At 38.5% G+C, this 21100-nt stretch overlaps 4 protein-coding genes across 6 annotated transcripts; all 4 read right to left on the bottom strand.

Annotated features, from left to right (window-relative positions):
* Positions 1-2162: 2162 nt before the first annotated feature.
* On the bottom strand, positions 2163-3591 carry LOC146391596 (immunoglobulin gamma-1 heavy chain-like). 3 transcript variants are annotated; one of them, XM_084924551.1, is made up of 5 exons: positions 3537-3591; positions 2748-3449; positions 2538-2663; positions 2408-2451; positions 2163-2282 (listed from the first exon to the last, which is right to left on the bottom strand). In XM_084924551.1, exons 1-5 carry the CDS (start codon positions 3589-3591, stop codon positions 2163-2165), a joined length of 1047 nt encoding a protein of 348 aa, XP_084780677.1. The 3 variants fall into 3 exon arrangements, with proteins under 3 accessions (XP_084780677.1, XP_084780676.1, XP_084780678.1); XM_084924550.1 differs by having other exon boundaries at positions 2414-2451; positions 2538-2701; positions 2750-3449; XM_084924552.1 differs by lacking the exon at positions 2408-2451 and having other exon boundaries at positions 2163-2278; positions 2544-2656; positions 2744-3449.
* Positions 3592-6985: 3394 nt separating this feature from the next.
* On the bottom strand, positions 6986-8265 carry LOC146391595 (uncharacterized). Its single transcript, XM_084924553.1, has 2 exons — positions 7345-8265; positions 6986-7260 (listed from the first exon to the last, which is right to left on the bottom strand). The coding sequence occupies exons 1-2, from the start codon at positions 8111-8113 to the stop codon at positions 7019-7021; spliced, it is 1011 nt and encodes a 336-aa protein (XP_084780679.1). The 5' UTR covers positions 8114-8265; the 3' UTR covers positions 6986-7018.
* Positions 8266-10190: 1925 nt separating this feature from the next.
* On the bottom strand, positions 10191-11851 carry LOC146391594 (uncharacterized). The gene is made up of 5 exons (XM_084924557.1): positions 11794-11851; positions 11008-11706; positions 10801-10926; positions 10672-10715; positions 10191-10559 (listed from the first exon to the last, which is right to left on the bottom strand). Exons 1-5 carry the CDS (start codon positions 11849-11851, stop codon positions 10446-10448), a joined length of 1041 nt encoding a protein of 346 aa, XP_084780683.1. The 3' UTR covers positions 10191-10445.
* Positions 11852-16999: 5148 nt separating this feature from the next.
* Positions 17000-18417, bottom strand: LOC146391593 (uncharacterized). The gene is made up of 5 exons (XM_084922866.1): positions 18363-18417; positions 17516-18223; positions 17293-17418; positions 17199-17221; positions 17000-17104 (listed from the first exon to the last, which is right to left on the bottom strand). Exons 1-5 carry the CDS (start codon positions 18415-18417, stop codon positions 17000-17002), a joined length of 1017 nt encoding a protein of 338 aa, XP_084778992.1.
* Positions 18418-21100: the final 2683 nt, after the last annotated feature.

The following is a 21100-nucleotide window of genomic DNA, read 5'->3' as shown; positions in this document are numbered from 1 at the left end:
TCTGGGATGCACCCTGGACCCAGTGCAGGTGGTGGGAGACAGAAGGACTCTGGCCAAAATAATATCTCTGATGAACAGAGTCTCCCACCCAATGCATGCAAATGTTGCTGAACTGCAGAGCTCCTTCAGTGACAGACTGCTGCATCCTAGATGCATGAAGGAGCGTTTCCGCAGGTCCTTCCTCCCTGCAGCTGTCAGACTGTACAATCAAAACTGCTCCCAACAAACATAGAGGTTTACATCAGCGCTGTAAATTGCACTATTTTATCAACTGATTCACACTACAACCTGGATTTGCCTCTTATCTGTATTTAATTTTATTTTATTTAATAGCGGGCCAGTACTCTGTTTTTGGTAACCATTGCCCTTGATGTAAATATGTAAAAAATGTGTATGTTTCCGTTCTATGTCTTGTGTACTGTTTGTTTGTATATGTGTCTTTCTGGCTGCTGTTACATCCAAATTTCCCCTTGTGGGACAATTAAAGGATTATTCTATTCTATTCTATCTGGGGTCTTAGTCAAGGAGGTGACCAAGAACCCAGTGGTCACTCTCACAGCGCTCCAGCATTGCTCTGTGGAGAAAGGAGAACCTTCCAGAAAAACAACCATTTCTGCCAGCTCATTGCTTAGACTATGCTGTAATTATATAATATAAAGTTTTCATAATTTCACAGAAATTAAAAAAAGAAGACTTTCATAGCCGGAGGTGGAAAAACAAAATGTTATGATTATTAATTATTAATTGTTGTGGTGTTTTGAAAATGCCTGTGGGGGATCTTCTAAGAAAAATGTTTTTTGACCCCTTAAGCACAATTATATAACAGCAAAATTAATCTATTTTCTTTCAAGAACATACCAAAAAACAAATTACTCCCAAAGTATCTACTGTTTTGTCACTGTGTATGTGATAAAATCCTCCATATTAATATATAAAGCTGAGCTGTATTAGAGGTCAGTAAGCCTGGAAAAACTAAAAAACTAAATAAATAAATGACGCTTAAATCAAGTGAAAGCAGTGTCAATTGTAAAGGATTGAAGCATTCTGCTTGGCTGGATGGTAAGAAATATATACAAATATATACAAAATTACACTTCTAAAGCATAATGTAAAAAAAAAAAAAACAGTTTTCTTTTTCTAAATTCACACTCTCAAACTTAGGAAGCATCTTTGCTTAAAATTTGTGGTTAGCAGCTTTATGAAAAGAGTTTGAAAGGAATTTTTTTTTCCTTAACTGTATTTTTAAATTTTTTTATTTGAATTTTTTATAATTTCCTTGAAAAAGTAAATAAAGACAAAAGACAAGAAAAAAACAGAGCAGAACAAAACAGCTCATTGGGTTTAATACTGCCTATATGCAAATTATACATTACTATGCGATCAGCTATTGAACGTCTCATTAAAGAGACAACCCAGAAACCAGCAGATAGTCACGTAGAGAAAATCTATAGTCATTTGTAATACTCACACGTCTAATTTCAAACTAGTCCAAAAGGGTCCATCCACTCCACAGATGAAGCAATTGCTCCCAATGCCATTTGTGAACACATACAAATCCAGTATAATCAGTGTCCGATGCCCAATGTTACCATGGGGAAAACCCGCTAAACTTTATTATATAAATATAATAAAGTGTGTCATCTATTTTCCAGACTGGTAGAAATACGAGTCGTGTATAGCAGCCATTTTGGAAAAGCCTGTGTTATTTATTAGCTTTTGTAGTGACAAATTATGAGCCTTTTCAAATATTGTCATGGAACTGAAGTCATGAATATGAGACAGCCCAATGCAGATTCTCTGCACAGCATAGTTAACATTGTGTCATGTACTTTCCTTGTTTTACGTCTGAGAGAATAGACAGTTTTAATCACTCATCACTACAACTGCTACAGTAAAAATAAGTTTTCATTAAAAAAAATGGATTTAAAGGTAAATATGGCTTCACTTCTGTGTATTCAACCTCAAAATGCACTGCAAATTTTTGAATCCTGCCCAGATTTAAAACTCTTACCTATGTTAAAAGCAAAAACTGTTTTGTATTTGGTAAAAATTTAACTAAGGTTAATACAGAGCTTGCCTGCTCATAATATGTACATTCAAACAGAAAGCAAATGTTTTCAAGACATCGAAAGTATTGATATAGATAAGAAACACGTCCACTTCTATTGCTTTATGCTTGAGTAGACACATTCAGCCTTGCTGTTGTTTCTCAGTCTTCTTGGCCTGTCAGCCTTGTGGTGCCTCAAAGCGGCATAATGGATGTTTTCTTCATTTTGAGCTACCTGATTATAAAATATAAAATGCAAAATTATTTAAAATTGCTCAAAATAAATAAAAATGAAAACAAACTGAGTTCAAAATGTTCCAGTTATGTTAACATTTTAATGTTAACCCCCCAAAAAATTACCTGTGCGACTGCTGAAGAAACAGGAGAAATTCTTGAACGAGACTCTGAAGAAAAACAAATAAAATGTTCTTACTGTAAAGCTGTGTCAGTACTGAGTAGTTAATGTCAATAACAATAAAAGTCGCAGTACCTGCACATTTGAAGTTGCTTCTCTTGTGGATCACATACAATAATAAAGCCATTAAAACATTTAGAAGTGTGGTGAATGCCAACGCTCCACTCAAGAAATACACAAAGGCACAACAGTTCCTCTCATCTGTGGACAGACACCAGGAAACATTATAGATCCTGTAGCTTGCTGCTATGTAAGATTGTGTTACATAAAATAAAAGTTACTCACACTCCAGCTTGGTCCCGTTTCCAAACAGTATGTGTCCACATGAGGCGACAGCACAGTAGTAGGTCCCAGCATGAGTCGTATTCAGGCTCTTCATTGGCAGGTTGTAGACACAGGTGTGTGTCTGTGTGTTGGGTTTCCTCTCACACTGATCATTCCTACCTCCATGGGTGTAAATGATTCTTGGGAAAGACTCTTCAGAGTCTCTGAACCAGTACACACTGTGTTCTTCATCACAGGTCCCAGTGTGTACTGTACAGTTCAGAGTCACAGAGCCTCCTGGTTGGATGGTCGCAGATGCTGACTGCTGCACTAAAGTTGGGATGTTCGACCCTGAACCTTTTACATCAATGACAGTACCCTCTGCAAATGTAAACCTGTACCCATAGCTGCTTGCACAATAGTAAGTAGCAGAGTCTGAAACTTGCAGATCTCTTATCTTTAAGTCAATCTTTCCTTTTTCAAAATTCACAGTGAACCGTGGATCACTCTTGAATTCATCATGAAACATGGCTTGATTGTCCACTGTGTTGACAGTACAAATGAGCTTTGACTCCTTTCCCAAATTTAACTTATACCAGTAAAGCCTTGCCACATCGTTACCTTCATACAAACAGCGCAGAGTCACATCGTCCCCAGTATTAGCTGATACAAAATGTCTTTGTTGATGAACAGACAAGGAGAATTTGAGGTCATTTGTGTGAGCTGAAATAAAATGAAAGAACGTAAATGAACATTTGAGACACAAGGAAGGACAGTAAAAGTTTTATACTGCAGTTTAAAAAAACTCACCCTTTTCCCCCAAGAACAAACACATCAGATAGAAGACAAACTGCGCAGATGTCATCGTGTTCAGACTCTGGTGCTGAATGAAAAGATTCTTGAACCTATCTTTGCTTTTCAAAGAAGACTGTGTTTGATTGGCCAACCACATATGACACAGCATGTCCTATTTAGGGAACTTGATCACGTGTCAACTGACACCTATATGTTAAGCTCAGTGTCTGGACTGTTAGGAAACAACATAAATGATGGTAAAAGAAGGTATATAGCTCAGTAAGGCACGACAGGTTATTGCATTTTCGAGGACCTGTGTTTCTTGTTAACCATTTTATTCCATGTTTTTTTTGCAGCATACTTTTACTAAGCTTCATTTTCTTTTTTAGATATGATGTTCAGTATTGGCTGTTTTTATATAAGAACCTGTTCAGAACCTGAACGTGTCATTAAAGTTTAGACTTTCAACAGGTGCAAGGCCAGGTGCATCTTCTGATGAGCTAACTCTGGCTAACCCTCTGTCTTGTTTTGTCACAATCAGTGTTGGTCAAGTTACTTGAAAAAAGTAATCAGTAACTAATTACTGATTACTCCCCCCAAAAGTAATCCCGTTACTTTACTGATTACTTATTTTTAAAAGGAATTAATTACTTAGTTACTTTTTAAAAAGACGATTTACAACCTGAATACGTGATAAAGAAATAGATCTTTCAGCCCAATTCTACTTTTTCTGCATAATCCATCATACAAAATGTAATCAAATGGAAAAGTCTCTTTTTAAAACTTGTTTTATTAGTTTTAATCTTTTAACTTCATGCATCAAGCAAAAGTTTAATTATATGCAACATTCTCTGACTGGAATCAATTTGTTTAACATTTAAACCCATTTTCTGCATATTCCAGCACATAACATAAAATAGGTTTTTGTGTTTACACAAATAAATGCAAGTGAAACACAGCAGAAAATAAATAAAATCAAAGACTCAGCGGTCCTGTTGCTCTATTTTCACCGGTATAGTAGGCAGAGATTTGCCCTGGTGCAGGTGTGCCACAGCGGTCAGTGGAAGAATCCGCAAGTTTGTCTGTGAATTTCCCATTCCGTGGTAGCGTACTTGCTCGGAAGATACGGGGTTTTTCACTGTACAAAGAAGTTTTCTTCCCACGCACAACGGACACTAATGTTTTTGTCACTTTTTATGGAATCAAACTCAAAGTAAGGTCAGTACTTCCACGCTTTAAACGCTGCACGCTCATACTCTCTCCCGCACTCGATATGTTATCCATTGTTGATCTGCACACAGCTGTTGTCACGAACGTCGCACTCGCTCACATCATTGTCATGAGACACTCGCAAGAAAATAACGGTATTAGTAACACAGTAAAGCAGCGTGCTTACGGGAAAGTAACGGTAATCCAATTACCTTTTTTCCAATACTAATCCCTTAATATCCTCGTTACTTGAAAAAAGTAATCAGATTACAGTAACATGTTACTGTACTCTGCCCATCTCTTGCCCATCTCTGGTCACAATAAGCAATAACATGATTAAAGGTTACATATTAATAATCCTAATCAACAAGTGCTCATATAACAAGTGGTACAAACTTCTGATCTAAAAGTTTATGTGTTACATAAAATTAGAATGTATGGGTTAAATGCAGTATAACCACTGGACACACCTTCTCATAGAATACGTTACTGTGTTAAGTGTACGTATCTTGTCAGTCTGTGTGTTTCCTGTTTTTATTTTGATAGTCTTTGTCCTCTGTCACTGGAGTCTGCTTTGCTTCCTGTGTCTCTTTACATCTGATTAGTCCCAGCCGTGTTTCCACTTGTTCCCCATCCTCTCGTTATCCTGCCTGTGTATTTTAGTCCTCAGTCCGCTGTCGCGTCGTACACTCCCCACAACATTACTGGCCTTACGGATTAGTTTATTAAGTCTGTTGGCATCTGCGACCCTCAGCCTGCTCCCCCAGCATGCAACAGCATAGAGGATCGCACTGGCCACAACAGACTCGTAGAAAATCCTGAGCATTTTCTGGCAGATGTTGAAGGACCTCAGTCGCCTCAAAAAATAGAGACGACTCTGGCCCTTCCTGTAAAGTGCTGTGGTGTTTTTAGCCCAGTCCAGTTTATTGTCAATGTGTAGATGTCAAATGTCAAAGAGGTAGCAGACCCAGATGGACAATATATTAAAACACTTTACAAAAGCTCATTGCTTCCAATTTTAGTCATTATCATCCCAAAACTGATATAAGAGCTTCTGAGAACAGTGTGGCATAAAAATGTCTTTTTAAAAATAACAGCAGTTCTGCCTCAAAATGAACCGTCTCCAGGACACAGTTCTAACAGATGTGCAACTTCATTCTCACACTGCCACATCTTAGAGATAAAAATAAAATCCAACTTCTCACGACAGAACAAGTCATTTAAAAGAAAGGACTTGTTAGCAATAGAGTGGGCATTAATCATTTTAGCAGAGAAATACACTGAAGCAGCTGGAGCCAGGTAAGGTGGCACAAAAGCGAAGCTCCCGTGAATCTGTATTTTCATAAACCCACTGAAACCAACAAAGTAGGACAAGAAAGCCGGCTTGCTTGCTCAGCTTTCTCTGTCGAAGTTTCTGAAGTGAAGTCGGGATCCTGACTTTTAGCAGCAGAGGTACACTGAGGTCCACCGCATGCTCTAACCACAGTGGAAAAACAAACTTGTTTTGATGAGTCTGGAAACTACCCATGGCAAATGTGATTGCTATTAGTGAATGGTACTCATATGTCTAATGATGTGAAGAGGCAACCTTTTCATATCAGTGACTTTAGTCTCTGACACAGTTTTGTTCTATCAAATCAAATCAGGAGTTTTTAAGAAGCTGATCGTCTTGTCTGCATGTGGTCTTTAATTTGAAATATTCTCTAAGACTTTCCTGTGTCCTTCTTTCTGCCCTCCTCACCTGTTTTGTGTAGTTTGGCCCCCAACACTATTTTGTGGAGCAGATCATTTTTTCTGAAACATTTCTAATTCTGCAGTGGAGCTGGTAGAGCTGCAAACACTTTCTTGAGTAATACAGTTGCACCCAGTTTATTTCAGAAGTTAGTGTTTATTTTTTCTGTCAGTATCAGAAATCCTGAGGTAAATATAAACTGCAAACACACTTGTAAGAATTGTTTAAGAGTTTTTTTGCAAAGCAGCAACCTAAAGTCATCACATTTAGCTGAAATCTTAAAAAATAAAACTTTAGAAAAGTCATGATAAACTTTAAAAAGTGAAAATATGAGGTTCTGCTCTGTTATAAAGAAACAAAGATGAAACATTTTCAGTTTTACTGCTTGAAGCTAAAGTACACACATTCACTCCAGAAGTCAGCAGTCTTGCTCTTGTTCTCCTGGTAACAACAAAGTACAAAGATTGAATTACACATTCGATGGTAAATGCAACTCAGGGCGCTTTTTATACAACATGCCCATTTACCCATTCACACGAGCACCTTTTTTCTATGTTCAAGTGTTATAGTTTCTAACATTCACATATTCATACTCTGTTGTGACTTGTGAAAAAAAGTTGTTTTTTAACCCAAGAGTTACCTCTTTGTGTTTCATGGAGAAATTTGAAAAGCTTGGATGACATTCTGGGCAGCAGCAGCTGTTTATCTTGATGATCACACACAAAGTGGAAACCAGTGATATAGTCAGAATAGCCATGAAAGCAACAGCTCCTTTCAAGACAAAGGAGTCCATGTTATCTGCAGATAAAGGAGGAGAAATAAAATTGTGTTCAGCTGTATGAATTTAGAGTGGGAGTAGATGTTCTTCTTGAATGTACTTACTTTCAAAGTCCAGCTTGGTCCTGTTTCCAAACACTATGTGTCCACATGAATCAACAGCACAGTAGTAGGTCCCAGCATGAGCCGTATTCAGGGTCTTCATTGGCAGGTTGTAGACACAGGCGTCTGCTTGTGGGTTAGTTTTCGTCCTATAGTAATCATTTTTGCCCCCATAAGTGTAAATCAGTCCTGGACGAGATGCTTCTGTTTCTTTGAACCAGTAAACACTGTGTTCTTCATCACAGGTCCCAGTGTGTACCGTGCAGTTCAAAGTTACGGAGCCTCCTGGCTGGATGCTCTCAGATGCTGACTGATGGACTAAAGCTGGGTTTTTCAAACCTGCCTCCCTTACTTTGACAATGGTACCCTCTGCAAAAGTTAACACAAATCTATAGCTGCATGCACAGTAGTAAGTAGCTGAGTCATTGATATTCAAATCTAAAATGTTTAAGTTATTTCTTGCATTTTCTGTATCCAGTGTAAACTGTGGATTGTTCTGGAATTCATCATAAAAAGTGATTTTTGTATCATAGACATAGAACGTAGAGATTACCCTCGGTTTCTGTCCCAGAGTTTGCTTATACCACAAGATCCATGCTGAATCATCACCTTCATAGAAACATTGCAAACTCACATTTTCTCCAACAATAGCTAAGATAAAATCTTTGTCTTGATGAACAGATGCCGGTAGTTGCAGATGAGTCTTCTGGACTACAATAAAATCAGAAAAAAAGAAAATGACTTCAATGCAAAGTCGAGTTTTCAACGACATTACTGTCCTTTTGAGATGATAATGAGATGTGGATTTCTTCTGATTGGTAATATTAGGTGATAGGAAATAATGTAAATACAGCGTAATCCAAATTACTAACACATAACTCACCTTTATTCCCTAAGATCAGACATGTCAGATATGAAGCAAGCGTGACATATGCCATCGTGTTCAAACTGCTAGTCTGAAAGAAAATAACCTTCCTCCACTCTTTTGAGATCAGACTGAATCACGTGATCTGCCTCATATATAAAATGTGGTCACAGGTTTGCGAGCACTTTTTGCTTCTTTGAATATCACCAAAGACAACATGCACCGATAATATAATTGATTAAAAGGTTTTTGTGTTTCCTTTTTCTAGTCGGGGGAGGTTTGTGCTCATCATGTTCTCAGGTTGCTCAAACGCTGAAACTAAACACTAATAAAAGCACCAAAATAGAGACACTAGATTAAAAACAAAAGGTGACAGAGCTTTTGTTTCTGTGGCTCCCAGACTCTGGAACTCTCTTCCACTGAATTTGAGATCTGTAGACTCGGTCAGTTCTTTTAAAAAACAGTTAAAAACCCATCTTTTTAAACTTGACTTTGGTTGATCTTGTTTTATGTTCTAGCTTCTGTGAAACACTTTATGATTTTATCTTGAAAGGTGCTATATAAATAAAATTTTACTTACTTTACATGTATTAAATTCAGCTAAGTGTTAGAACACATCTTATGATATTTTTACAGTTGTTGGTCTTAAAGGAACAAATTCAAAGTTGCTGTGTGGTTTTCAGTGCACTCCACTCATGTGTGAACGCAGCTGAAAGTGGCCTGGCAGGGGATACAAAAGAGAAGCTTCTATGCAAACATGACTACTGTTATGTGAACATAGTGAAGGACACTTTCCACCCCTCACATGCAACGTTCTCCCTTCTTCCATCTACCAGACGCTTTTGAAGGCTCAAAACTATAACGGCCAGACACTGCAAGAAGTTTTTCCCTCAAGCAGTCAGAGCCCTCAACTCACTACCACCAAATGACTGACAAACACAAACACGTCACAAAACTTACCAAAAGACTCAAAAACAACACAAACTTCCACAAATCTACTACAAACTGGACCTGGGAACAATATGCTTATCTGCACACCTCAATTACATAGTTACTGAACACATCTAGATAATGCTATATTGCACAATTTGCATCTTGCACGTCTTCGTCCTGTTTTGTCTACAATATCCTGACTCATACCTTCAACATGGTATTCAATACTACACAACACACTTCGTATTGTCTCTCTCCTGTCTCTGTGTATTGTACATAGATGTAGTTAGTAATATTACCTATGAATAAGCTTCACATAACGATTTATTCAGTTTAGATTCCATTAGCACATTCACTTCTTCATAATCCTTTTAATCCAAATACCTTTTCTCTTTAAAACTGTGTTTGTCAATCACAATTTAAGCCTGAATTAAGCCTGTCTTTAAAATCATTCTTACCTTTTCACATTATTATATTGCTCAACTTAAACATAATTCTGTGTTTAACCATTACAACATTTAACACGATTCTTCTTGTTCAAAAGTATAATGATGGGTTGGCGACACAATCCTTCTCAGTCCCAGACATGAATAAAAAGGTAAACTGTGGATCATGTCTACACACATAAAATCTAGAAATAAGAGAAATCATTTCCACTACTCAATCTGCATTTCTTTGATAACATATTGAGCAAACATACATTTCTGATTTATCTTTGATTAAAAAAAGATAATGTACATAGTAGCAGAAAGAAAAGCTTTGTTTTAGCACTCATTTTCATTTTTAACACATAAGGCTGGGTGTCAAGTCGTTTTACCACCTCAGCTGTGATGGCAGGGGGTGGCCACGGGGACTTAAATCTCTCACCCAGGTCTGGTTAGGTCTGGCTAGTGAAATTCCACTCAGCTGTCCAAAAATCTGGTTAATCATAGTTAATATGTTTGTATTGTATTGTAAATTGATTGTATTTACTTAAAAAAAAAATCTTTGACTAATGTTAAAAGACTAACGCTAAAAGAAATGAAATCAGGAAAGTGGCAATTATTTTTTATGACACTGTTTATAAGCATTTAAATAAAACCAAGAGCTGAGTACAGGATCTACTACATATAAACATTGTGAATTCTAGATTCCAGCACACAGGCTAAAAACTGTTTTGTTTGGGACAAAATCAAACTCATCTTAATATAAAGTTGCAAAACTCATATCAGGAAGTTCACAGACAACAAATGTCTTTAGGTCTTTAAATGCTGAAGCCTGTTAAAAATAACAAAAGCACAAAAACAGAAAAGAAACTCATCCAGTTCTACTGCTTCATACTAGAGTAGACACATTCAGTCTTGCTGTTGTTACTCTTTCTTCTTGGTCTGCCAGCTATCGGATCCCTTAAAGCCGCATAATGGATGTCCCCTTCATTGTGCTGATAATAAAATATAAAATATATACAGTTGCATAAAATTACTTAAAAGAAATAAAAGACTGAAAATAAATTGAGTCAGTTGTTAACATTTGAATGTCAACACAAAAATTACCTCTGTGTCTGCTGAGGAAAGAGGTGACGTTCTTGGATGAGACTCTAAAAGAACAACAGATGAAGTTCTCTAACTATGATGCAGGGTTGATTGAGTTTATATTGATAGTAACAATAGCAGTTGCAGTACCTGTGCACGTGGTGCTGTTTCTCTTGTGGGTTACACACAATAAAAAAGCCATTAAAACACTCAGAAGTGTGGTGAATGCCAACGCTCCACTCAAGAAATACACAGAGACACAACAGTTCCCCTCATCTGTGGACAGACACCAGGAAACATTAAAGATCCTTGACTATACTCATATGTACTTTATAATAATATTACCAAGTTACTCACCCTTAAAGTCCAGCTTGGTCCCGTTTCCAAACAGTATGTGTCCACATGAGGCGACAACACAGTAGTAGGTCCCAGCATGAGCCGTATTCAGGCTCTTCATTGGCAGGTTGTAGACACAGGTGTGTGTCTGTGTGTTGGGTTTCCTCTCACACTCATCATTCCTGCCTCCATGGGTGTAAATGATTCTTGGGAAAGACGCTTCAGAGTCTCTGAACCAGTAAACACTGTGTTCTTCATCACAGGTCCCAGTGTGTACTGTACAGTTCAGAGTCACAGAGCCTCCTGGTTGGATGGTCTCAGATACTGACTGCTGCACTAAAGTTGGGATGTCCAAACCTGAACCCTTTACATCAACAAAAGTACCCTCTCCAAACTCAAACATGTAGCCATAAGCTCCACAGTAGTAAATAGCAGAGTCTGAAATTTGCACATTTGTTATCTTTAAGTAGATTTTTCTTTCCTCAGTAGCCGCTGTGAATCGTGAATCATTCTTGAATTCATCGTGAAACGTAGCATTGGTGCCGTACTTGTACAAAGTAGAAATGAGCTTCAGTTTGTGTCCCAAGTTTAGCTTGTACCAGAAAAACTTTGCCACATCGTTACCGTTATAAAAACAATTCAAAGTCACACTTTGCCCAGTATTAACTGATATAAAACGTCTTTCTTGATCAACAGACAATTTCAAATCATTTGTGTGAGCTGAAATAAAATGAGAACCAAGTAAGTACACAGGACACATGAAGGCATGGCAAAAAGGTTCAGATGGTAGTTTAAAGAGAAACTTACCCATTTGCCCCAGAAACAAACATGTGAGATAAAAGGCAAACTGTGTCAATGTCATCATGTTGTGGTGAATGGAAAGAGTCTCAATCCTGTCTTCACTTTTAAGAGAGAAGAATGCATTTTATTGGCCAGCCAGAGATGACTCAGAATGTGCTATTTAGGGAGCTTGATCACATGTCCACTGAGCCCTATAGTGTTAAGCTTTGATTCTGGATTGATGAGAAACAAAGTTAATGCTTTTTCATTTGAACATCAAATATTTTATTTACAAATCCAACTCCCGTAGTGTGATGTATAGTTATGTAAAGCTGGACAGATTTTATATTTTTACGTGACCATTTTTTTTTTAAATAAAAAAAGGGTTTAAATAAATGTTATCTTCACTCTTAATTTGTTGTTCAAAATACTGGTTTTGAATAAAATATTTTGAATCTTCACTTAAAAATCTTTTTGCAGCGTTATTCATTTTGAATTATTTTACATATGTGTGAACTAGAGGACTAATATGGGTGCAGACTAAAACTTCATGAGGTGATGGGTGCATACAAATTTGTCTACAGTCAGGACACAGCCATCAGTATGTGGGACACGCTCTACCAGGTGAGTATGCTTGGTGAGGGATTCTTGATGACAATGCTGCAATACCCCCAATTTTACAGGTATTTTTGAGTCTGTTCTAAAATTTTGAGATCAATGACACAGTGTACCAGAAGAACAGACAATTGTTTTCCTGAGTTATCCATTATTCTTTACTTCTTTTCAGAATTTTCATTTGTTAGCACAATTCAATTCAATTCAATTCAATTTTATTTATATAGCGCCAAATCACAACAAAAGTCGCCTCAAGGCGCGTCATAGGTACAGAGAAAAACCCAACAATCATATGACCCCCTATGAACAAGCACTTTGGCAACAGTGGGAAGGAAAAACTCCCTTTTAACAGGAAGAAACCTCCGGCAGAACCAGGATCAGGGAGGGGCGGGGCCATCGGCTGCGACTGGTTGGGGTGAGAGAAGGAAGACAGGACACTTGCTCATGACAGTTCAACAATGTTGAACCTTGTAGCTCCTTGAAAAGGCGTCCAGAGTGAAATGGTTTTGGCTACTTTTGAACGGAAAAAACTGTTTTAGTTTGTGAAATCTGTCAAGGGGTGCGAGGAAAGCAAATGCAGGACTCTGTAATGAATGCAGTGCTTTTATTTACAGTGAGGTAAATCACAATACATTGATGACCCCCCGTGCACACTCCACATGAGTGAGCCTTACGGACTCCTCTGCCGTATCTTCTCCAAGTGTCTGTGTCCATGTACCTAGTGCTCACTGCCCAATCTTCCTGGAAAATCACAGAGGCAGCCGCGCAATGATCTAGCATTGATGAGAACTCAGCCACTCTCCTAAGTAGCTCTCCCAGACAAAGCTGATCAGCTGCAGGTGTGTGTGATCATCCTCCTCAACCTCCCGGCACATTTTTTTTAGTTAGTGTAAAACTGTGGGCTCTATAAGGGTTTGTGCTTTATTATGTTCAAATGTTCAATAAAAACATCTCTCATTCATAACGAGAAAGCTTTGTAGCTATCCTGGCTAGTGAAGAGTGTCATTTAAACAACACGAGGTCCGAGGTCCACAGAGCCGTTGAAAAGGCTCTGGAGGTCCCTGCATAAGCACGCAAACCTATGACAAAAAATTCACAGAACTCGGGCACACATAGACTGTTTTCCTTTGTGGTGTGTTAATGGAGAAAAATGCTGACACGTGAAAGGACATTTACCGTTCCAGGACCTGAAGCTCAGTAAAGCACTCCTTCGACAGCCACACCCATCTGTTCTCTGATTAGATTGTTAAAATTGGGATTGACATTACATTGACCAATCACCAGCAAGGAAGAAAAATTGGGTCAAAATTCATACTTGCAACTAGTGACGGAATTTCTGGCTCTTTTTAGAGAGCCGGCTCTTTCAGCTCCCAAATGGCTCTTCAGGTTGTTTTGTTGCTTTAATTAATTCATTATTAACAACAATATAAAATTATGCACAAAAGGAATTACTAATGTAAAAAAGAAACGTGGTTTTATATATATATGCGGTGGCCCCTAGGGACAAAGCACATACAAACTCCAAAACACATTTCTAGCATGAGCTGAACTTCCAAAACAGAGCTACCTAGATCACTTAAATTACACAATTGAAAGCATATGTGTATTGTTTGTGTATTTATACACAAGCACTCATATATATTCAAATAATTTAAAAAATGTTAATTTACCTGTTACTACCACACACCAAATCCAGTCATTGGTACTTCCTGGCTTGTGTAGCCACTAGGTAACAAAAGCTCAACACTGTGCCTAGCATCCTGGAGCACTTCTGTTGTGTTTTCTACATGTTTTGGAGTTTGTACGTGCTTCGTCTCTAGCGGTCACCGTAAATATACTTTTATTTATTCACTCCACATAAAAAATAAATCTGTCACGATGTGGGATGGACTCAAGCGCAGACGAGGCAGCTAGAATACAGTTCCGTTTATTGGTATACAACACCAGGTGCCCTCTCATACAAGTGAGAGGGCAAGGGGGATGCAGGGCACAGGGGAATCCGGAAAAGGAGCTCTTCACACACGAGGGACTCCACAAAACACAGCACACCACCAACCTTGCACACCCAGGGCTCCAAGGGAAACGGAATTCCTGTTCCGATTAATCTCATCAATCAGCGACGTGAAAAGACAACAAGAAACTAGTACTCCGGAGCTTACTACCGAGGTTACTCAATAGTCCAGCGACGAGATGTTTCCAGCCACTGCCTTAAGTAGTGGATGAGGTTACGCGATGAGTCACAGGTGTGTGATTAATCTCAGGCGCGAGGGCCAGGGGCGGGAGCTCGCAATGAGCTCCGCCCCGGCGAGACAGGGCAAGCGTGAGAGAGGCAGATGTAAACAAGAAACATATGTAGCCAACCTGAGTCAGCCGGGCAGACACGGGGACCATGACAAAATCAAATAATACAAAAACCAACTATTCACATTTCAACTTTTAATTATTTTAATTTTCAGCTCTTTCCTTTTAAACAAGTTTAAAGTGAAACAACACAAAACACTGCAAACAACAACAACACAATTAAATATAAATGAAAATATGAAAACAAAAAGAACATACATATTCTCTGTCATATGGACCTGCATGAATAAACTTTCTGAATCCTTTATCATCCGCAACTGAAAATAGTTGTGGATGATTACTATACCTTTCTAATGTGACGTTGTTGTCCCTGGCTCTCTTTCTCTCTCTCTCCCTCCTGCTCTGTTCCTGTGCTACTGCGAGTGTAACTACCGCCCCTCCCCCCTCTGCCCAGTGCAAAGCACAAGGCTCGCGTGCGGAGTGAAGCGAAAAAAAGTGCGAGAGAGAGGGTGAGAGAAAGAAAAAAAAAAAAAAAAAACCCCACAAGTCGACTCACATCGTTCAGTTCAAAGACCCGGCTCTAGGGCTGTTTTGTTCGCGACCGACACATCACTACTTGCAAGTTGGAAGTCACACACAGCCAGGGAACTGAAGCGTGGAGTTTTACACATAGTTTTTTGCTATGCATCTGTAACCAGACCTTAACAAAAATAATTTGTAACTTGTGTAAATATTTTTTTGCAAACACACACACAAAGAAGACATACAAACAGGATGTATGTAGTTGCACAAACATAACATTTTCAGATTACATGGTTACAAAACTCAGTTCACAACTACGCATTTCTCACGGCTGGCGGGGTGAGCCGTGTGGTGTTGGAGAAAAGGAGGACCCAAAATGCGGTAGTGACTGATGTTTCGAGTGACGTTTATTTACAAGGTGGCAGTGGCAAAAACAGGCAGTGAGGCATGACAAAACAACTGAAGAAACCTAAACTGGGAGAACTAAATGACAAACCTAAGCATGAAACGGGGAGCTGAGAATGCAGAGAGACGTAGTTACACAGATGAACGCAGACGAGCCGACAACGAACACAGACCGACACCCACTAAATATACACACACACACAAGGTAATCGGTTAATCACACACAGGAGGGAAGAACAGCTGAACCCAATACACATGAGGACCGGAGGAGACAAGCTGAACACAATGACAACAGACACAGACCTTCAGAACAAAACAGGAAATCTAGAACCCGAACCGGACACAAGGGAGGAGGACACCGAATAACTAGAACAGAGGGACATAATCATAAAACACAAAACGCTGGGTCAAAATGACCCAGGACCATGACAGCATTTGATTTATAAGTACAAAATATTTATGACCACAATTTGAGCCCATAGAGCGCCACCCCAGGGCAGATCAGCAAATATAGTCCATAAACACTCATGAACCATGGATCCCCAGACTAAATCTGTCCTACAACATCTTTCAATCTGAAGAGCACATGATGACCAAAACCCGCCTCTCTTTCCTGTTCAGGGTGATGTTGTGATGCACAAAAACAATTTAAATAAACAGGCTCATTATAAACATGTTATTATCAGGAGAACTAAAAAGACAGCAGTGGTGTACTCTTTACAGTCCTTTATTTTTATGATATACTGGAACAAGAGGCTTTCATTGACAGCTGATGCACAGAATTGGAGGTAAAATTTTACTCTCCAGTACTGTTAAAAATATGATTGTTCTTACAGCCTGATATCACAGTTGCTCATTACATTATGGAAAAGCCGAATCATGGATCATCAACTTCATTAAAACATTTAAAGTGTGAAGGCTGATCTTTGTTATCCCGTAATTATTATTTTTATTCTAATTTAATGTTGATGAATGACTGCACAGGTATGATGGGTCACATGGAGATAGTTCTCAAAATCTGCAAAACCTCACAAAAACCAATCAAGCATCAGCTTTTGACACTGAAACAAAGAATGATCCTAACAGCTCTATGTCGTTTGACAGTGTGCCATGCTTAATATTTAAAGTAAGTAGTTGTTTGCCAGTGAATAACATTATTTGTGTTAATTTTTTTCTGTCTATAAAACAGTACCAGAATAGCTGGGATGGGTATAAACTGGAAACGCACTTGCATGTTTGTTTTTAAAAAGCTTCTTCAGTAGATTTATTGGAAAGAACATCTCTACAGTTACCACATTTAGGTGAAATCATAAAACCAAAACTATAGATAAAGGAATTCTGTACTTTGTCTCTGTATATCACAGCATTTTAAAACAAAGATGAAACATTTTCAGCTCTTCTGCTTTACAGTAAAGTAGACGCATTCACTCCAGGTGTCATCCCGCTGTCTTCTTGATCTGTTTGTTTTGTTCTCCCTTAAAATGTTCTCGTGATCCTAGTAAAGGAAAAAAGTAAATCACAAATGTGCTTCTTTGAAGGATAAAAATTGCTGAACATAAACAGAACAGAATCTTCATTTCTTTAGTTACCTCTGAAAAGCTTCCGTGAGACTCTGAAAAACAGAAGAAAATCTTTTTAGCACATGACATTCAATGCATGAATCAACTTTACAACAACACTTACCTGTGAAGTGGATGCTTTTCTTTTTGGTCATTACAAACAATACGGACATCAAACACAAACTAAGGACACAAGTGAATGCAACAATTCCATTCAGGACATGCACCAAGTAAAGAAATCCCACCTCATCTGCAAATTGAAAGAGAAGAAGAACATGCAGAATCTTCAGCTGTATTATAGGAATGAGCCGAGAATGGAATTGAATATATTTTTGAATGTGACTCACCTTCTAAGTTCAGCTTGGTCCCGTTTCCAAACAGTATGTGTCCACATGAGACAACAGCACAGTAGTAGGTCCCAGCATGAGTCGTATTCAGGGTCTTCATTGGCAGGTTGTAGACACAGGTGTGTGTCTGTGTGTTGGGTTTCCTCTCACACTCATCATTCCTGCCTCCATGGGTGTAAATGATTCTTGGGAAAGATTCTTCAGAGTCTCTGAACCAGTACACACTGTGTTCTTCATCACAGGTCCCAGTGTGTACTGTACAGTTCAGAGTCAAAGAACCTCCTGGTTGGATGGTCTCAGAAGCTGACTGCTGCACTAAAGTTGGGATATCCAACTCTGAACCTCTTATGTTGATGATAGTCCCCTCTCCAAATTCAAACTTAAATGAATAGCTACTTGCACAATAGTAAGTAGCAGAGTCTGAAATGTCCAGATTTGTTATCTTTAAGTAGATTTTTCCTTTGTCGGCATCAGCTGTGAATCGTGGATCATTCTTGAATTCATCACTAAAGGTGGCGTTGGTGTCAAACTTGTAAAGAGTAGAAATGAGCTTTGGTTTCTGTCCCAAAGTCAGCTTGTACCAGTAAAACCTCGCAGCAACATCTCCTTCATAGAAACAAGTCAAAGTCACGCTGTCCCCTCTGTTAGCTGTTATGAAACGTCTTTCTTGATGAACAGAAAAAGAGAATTTGAGGTCTTTCGTCAGAGCTGAAGTGAAATGAAAGACAAAGTAAACAGAATTATGGTCTCATGAAATCATCGTCATTCATTTTAAAAGATTCAAACTGCATTTTATAACACACACATACACGCACAAACACACACACACAAACACAAAAAAACTTACCCATTTTTCCTAAGCACAAACATGTCAGATAGAAGGCGAACTGTGCAGATGTCATTGTGCTCATATTGTTCTGCTCATTGTAAAGAGTATTGATCCTTTCTCCTCTTTTAAGAGAGAAGAGTGAGTCTGATTGGCCAAGCAGAAGTGACATGGTATGTCCTGTTAAGGAAACTTGATCACATGTCACCTGCTACCTATAGTGTTGAGCTCAGTGTCTCAGAATTATTGCATGGTGAGAGCTATATAAAATGTAATCTCTTGACATATATACATATCTTACAGTCAGTCACTTTGCTAGGATTTCAACTGAATGCTAGGTAAGCAACAACGAAGAATCTGATGTTGGTTTAAAGAAATAAATAAACCATTTTCTTTGTTGATTTAAAGTCAATAAATATTCATCTCTGCATACATGTGCTAATGAAAAGGAACACACTGAAAGTAAATATTGTAATTATGTATTAATTTATGTATTAATTTATTATTTAAACAATAAAGACAAAAACCATACCTGATTTAAATTTGGCCAATCTCATTCAAGGATGTGTTTCTATACTGTCAGACTCTCACATTAAATCTAATATCTACTTGCATGTATAAATCTTCAGTGCATGCTAGATCTCCTCAAGTGCAGCATAAATTATATAGGTCTGAGCGAGAACTGGCTACAGATACAGACTACGGAATGGAGCAGCTGTCAGCCACCTCCTGCATACAGCTTGATGACATCAAATATGACTTTTAAAAACACCAGTATGGGCTTTTAAGGTCCCGAAGGTAAAAAAAACTACATTTTCCGCGAAAATGACGTCACTTCCAGTTTTGGCCAGGTAATGGTGGACACGCAATAGTTCACGCTGACGTCTATTCCAACGAGAACAAGAACAGCCGATCGGATCAGCAAAGCGTGTTTCTGGAATATTATGTTTTTGTTGCTGCAAGTGCTTTTTATGTTGTTTTTGCCAAGCCATATGTGGAAAGAAACCCTGACTTAGGACAAGCTGATGGCATAAGATGCAACTCCTCCGGTTTCATGTGCAAAAAAAATTATTGCGCTCGCTTACGTTCCAGTTCTACAGGGATTTAAAAATAGCTACACAAAACAGAGCGTGCCGCTCCGACCAGTTTTAAAGGGTTAAAAATGTCTCACTTCTACTATTACTGGATGTCGTCACAAGAGCTGGCTTTTCTATGAGGTGCCCTGTGTTTATGTATTTAAGGAGTGACTGTGTAGTTTCTCCAATGTAGAGGTCTGAGCACTCCTCGCTGCACTGCACAGCATACACTATGTTACTTTTAGTTTGCTCAGAAGTAAAGCACCACATAAAGCAACCATCATTGAACAGAGGGGGTGGTTTACGACACCAACTGTCCGCCACCTACAATTTAGTCTTGAGATCCTGTCCCAGGTACCTAAACCCCCACTCATATCTTTTCTCCGGTGACCTCAATGGGTCACATGATAGGGTGATGCAAAGTCTCACAATGGTTTCACCCAAGACCTATGGTGATAATGATCCACATCTTTTTTCACACCTTGGCTCATGTGACAACCCCCACTAGGGTTTAAGTACCTGGAACACTCCTCCATTTGGTTTTAGAACCAAAGAAGCCTGTTGGATGAGAGGTGAAATGTCTTCATGAAACTTAAAGAAGTACAGTCGCTTTCTATCCAAGCTCTTTAGACTGCCATTAGTACCTGCTTCAATCAGCTAAGCACAGCTCCACACGGTTTTTAGGATTTTCCATTAGGCGATAATACTTGATCCCAGGTACCACAGATTAAGTAGCAGGTATAAAATCACCTTGACATCTGTCACAGTGCTGCGTCTTTGACCAAGCATTTTGAGTTTATATTTTCATATTTATTTTTTCATGCGCACATCTGAGATTATTAAGTCGTTTTGACCTGTTTCAGTATCACTCTTGAATGTATCATAAAATGTGGGATTGTTTTCATATACATAGAAGGTAGAAATGAGTCTTGGTTTCTCTCCCAAAGTTTGCTTATAGCAGTAAAACCGTGGAGCTCCATCACCTTTACTGTAACAATGCAAAGTCACGCCCAGTTTTAACTGATATGAAATGTCTTTCTTGAGGAACAGAAGAAGAGGTATTCAGGTTGTTTGTCTGAGCTGAAGTGAAATAAAAGACAGACCAAATGCAGGTTATGGACTCTTTAAAGCATGAAAATATATTGAAACTTTCAAAATCAAACTCACCCATTTCCCCCAAGAACAAACATGTGAGACAGATGACAAACTTCGCAGATGTCATCTTCTTGAAATAATCGTGCTGAATGAAAAGAATCTCAAACCTTTTTTTCCACTCTTCTTACAGAAGACTGTGCCTGATTGGCCAAGCAGAAGTGACACAGTATGTCTTTTTAAGGAAACATGATCACATGGCTATAGTGGGAAAAAACAATGTAATGTTTGGTTTTCTTCCTGAATGCTATCGTTATTTATATTTACTGCGGGAAGAAACGGTAAAAACAGCATTTAATAAGGAAAATGCTCGAAAGCACTTTCCGCCTGTGAGCAAAAACAAAACCAGAAAACCCCACCCTTTCCTATTGGTCGAAAAAGGACCATATCGACCAATCAAAAAATGATATGGCAACATGGCATTTAGTTGTTTAGGAAGGGGGAAGTTTTAGGAGTGATGGCGGTGTTTTGAGATGTGAGATTTGCTACGTTTAGCGTAAATCTTGTGTAGTTAGTGTGTAGTGTAGTCAA

Source organism: Perissodus microlepis, chromosome 3 (genome assembly GCF_051167445.1).
Source record: "Perissodus microlepis isolate ML-2025 ecotype Zambia chromosome 3, ASM5116744v1, whole genome shotgun sequence".
Classification (NCBI taxonomy): domain Eukaryota; kingdom Metazoa; phylum Chordata; class Actinopteri; order Cichliformes; family Cichlidae; genus Perissodus; species Perissodus microlepis.
The sequence above is the reverse complement of the archived record's forward strand: the minus strand, read 5'-3'. Positions and strand labels throughout refer to the sequence as shown.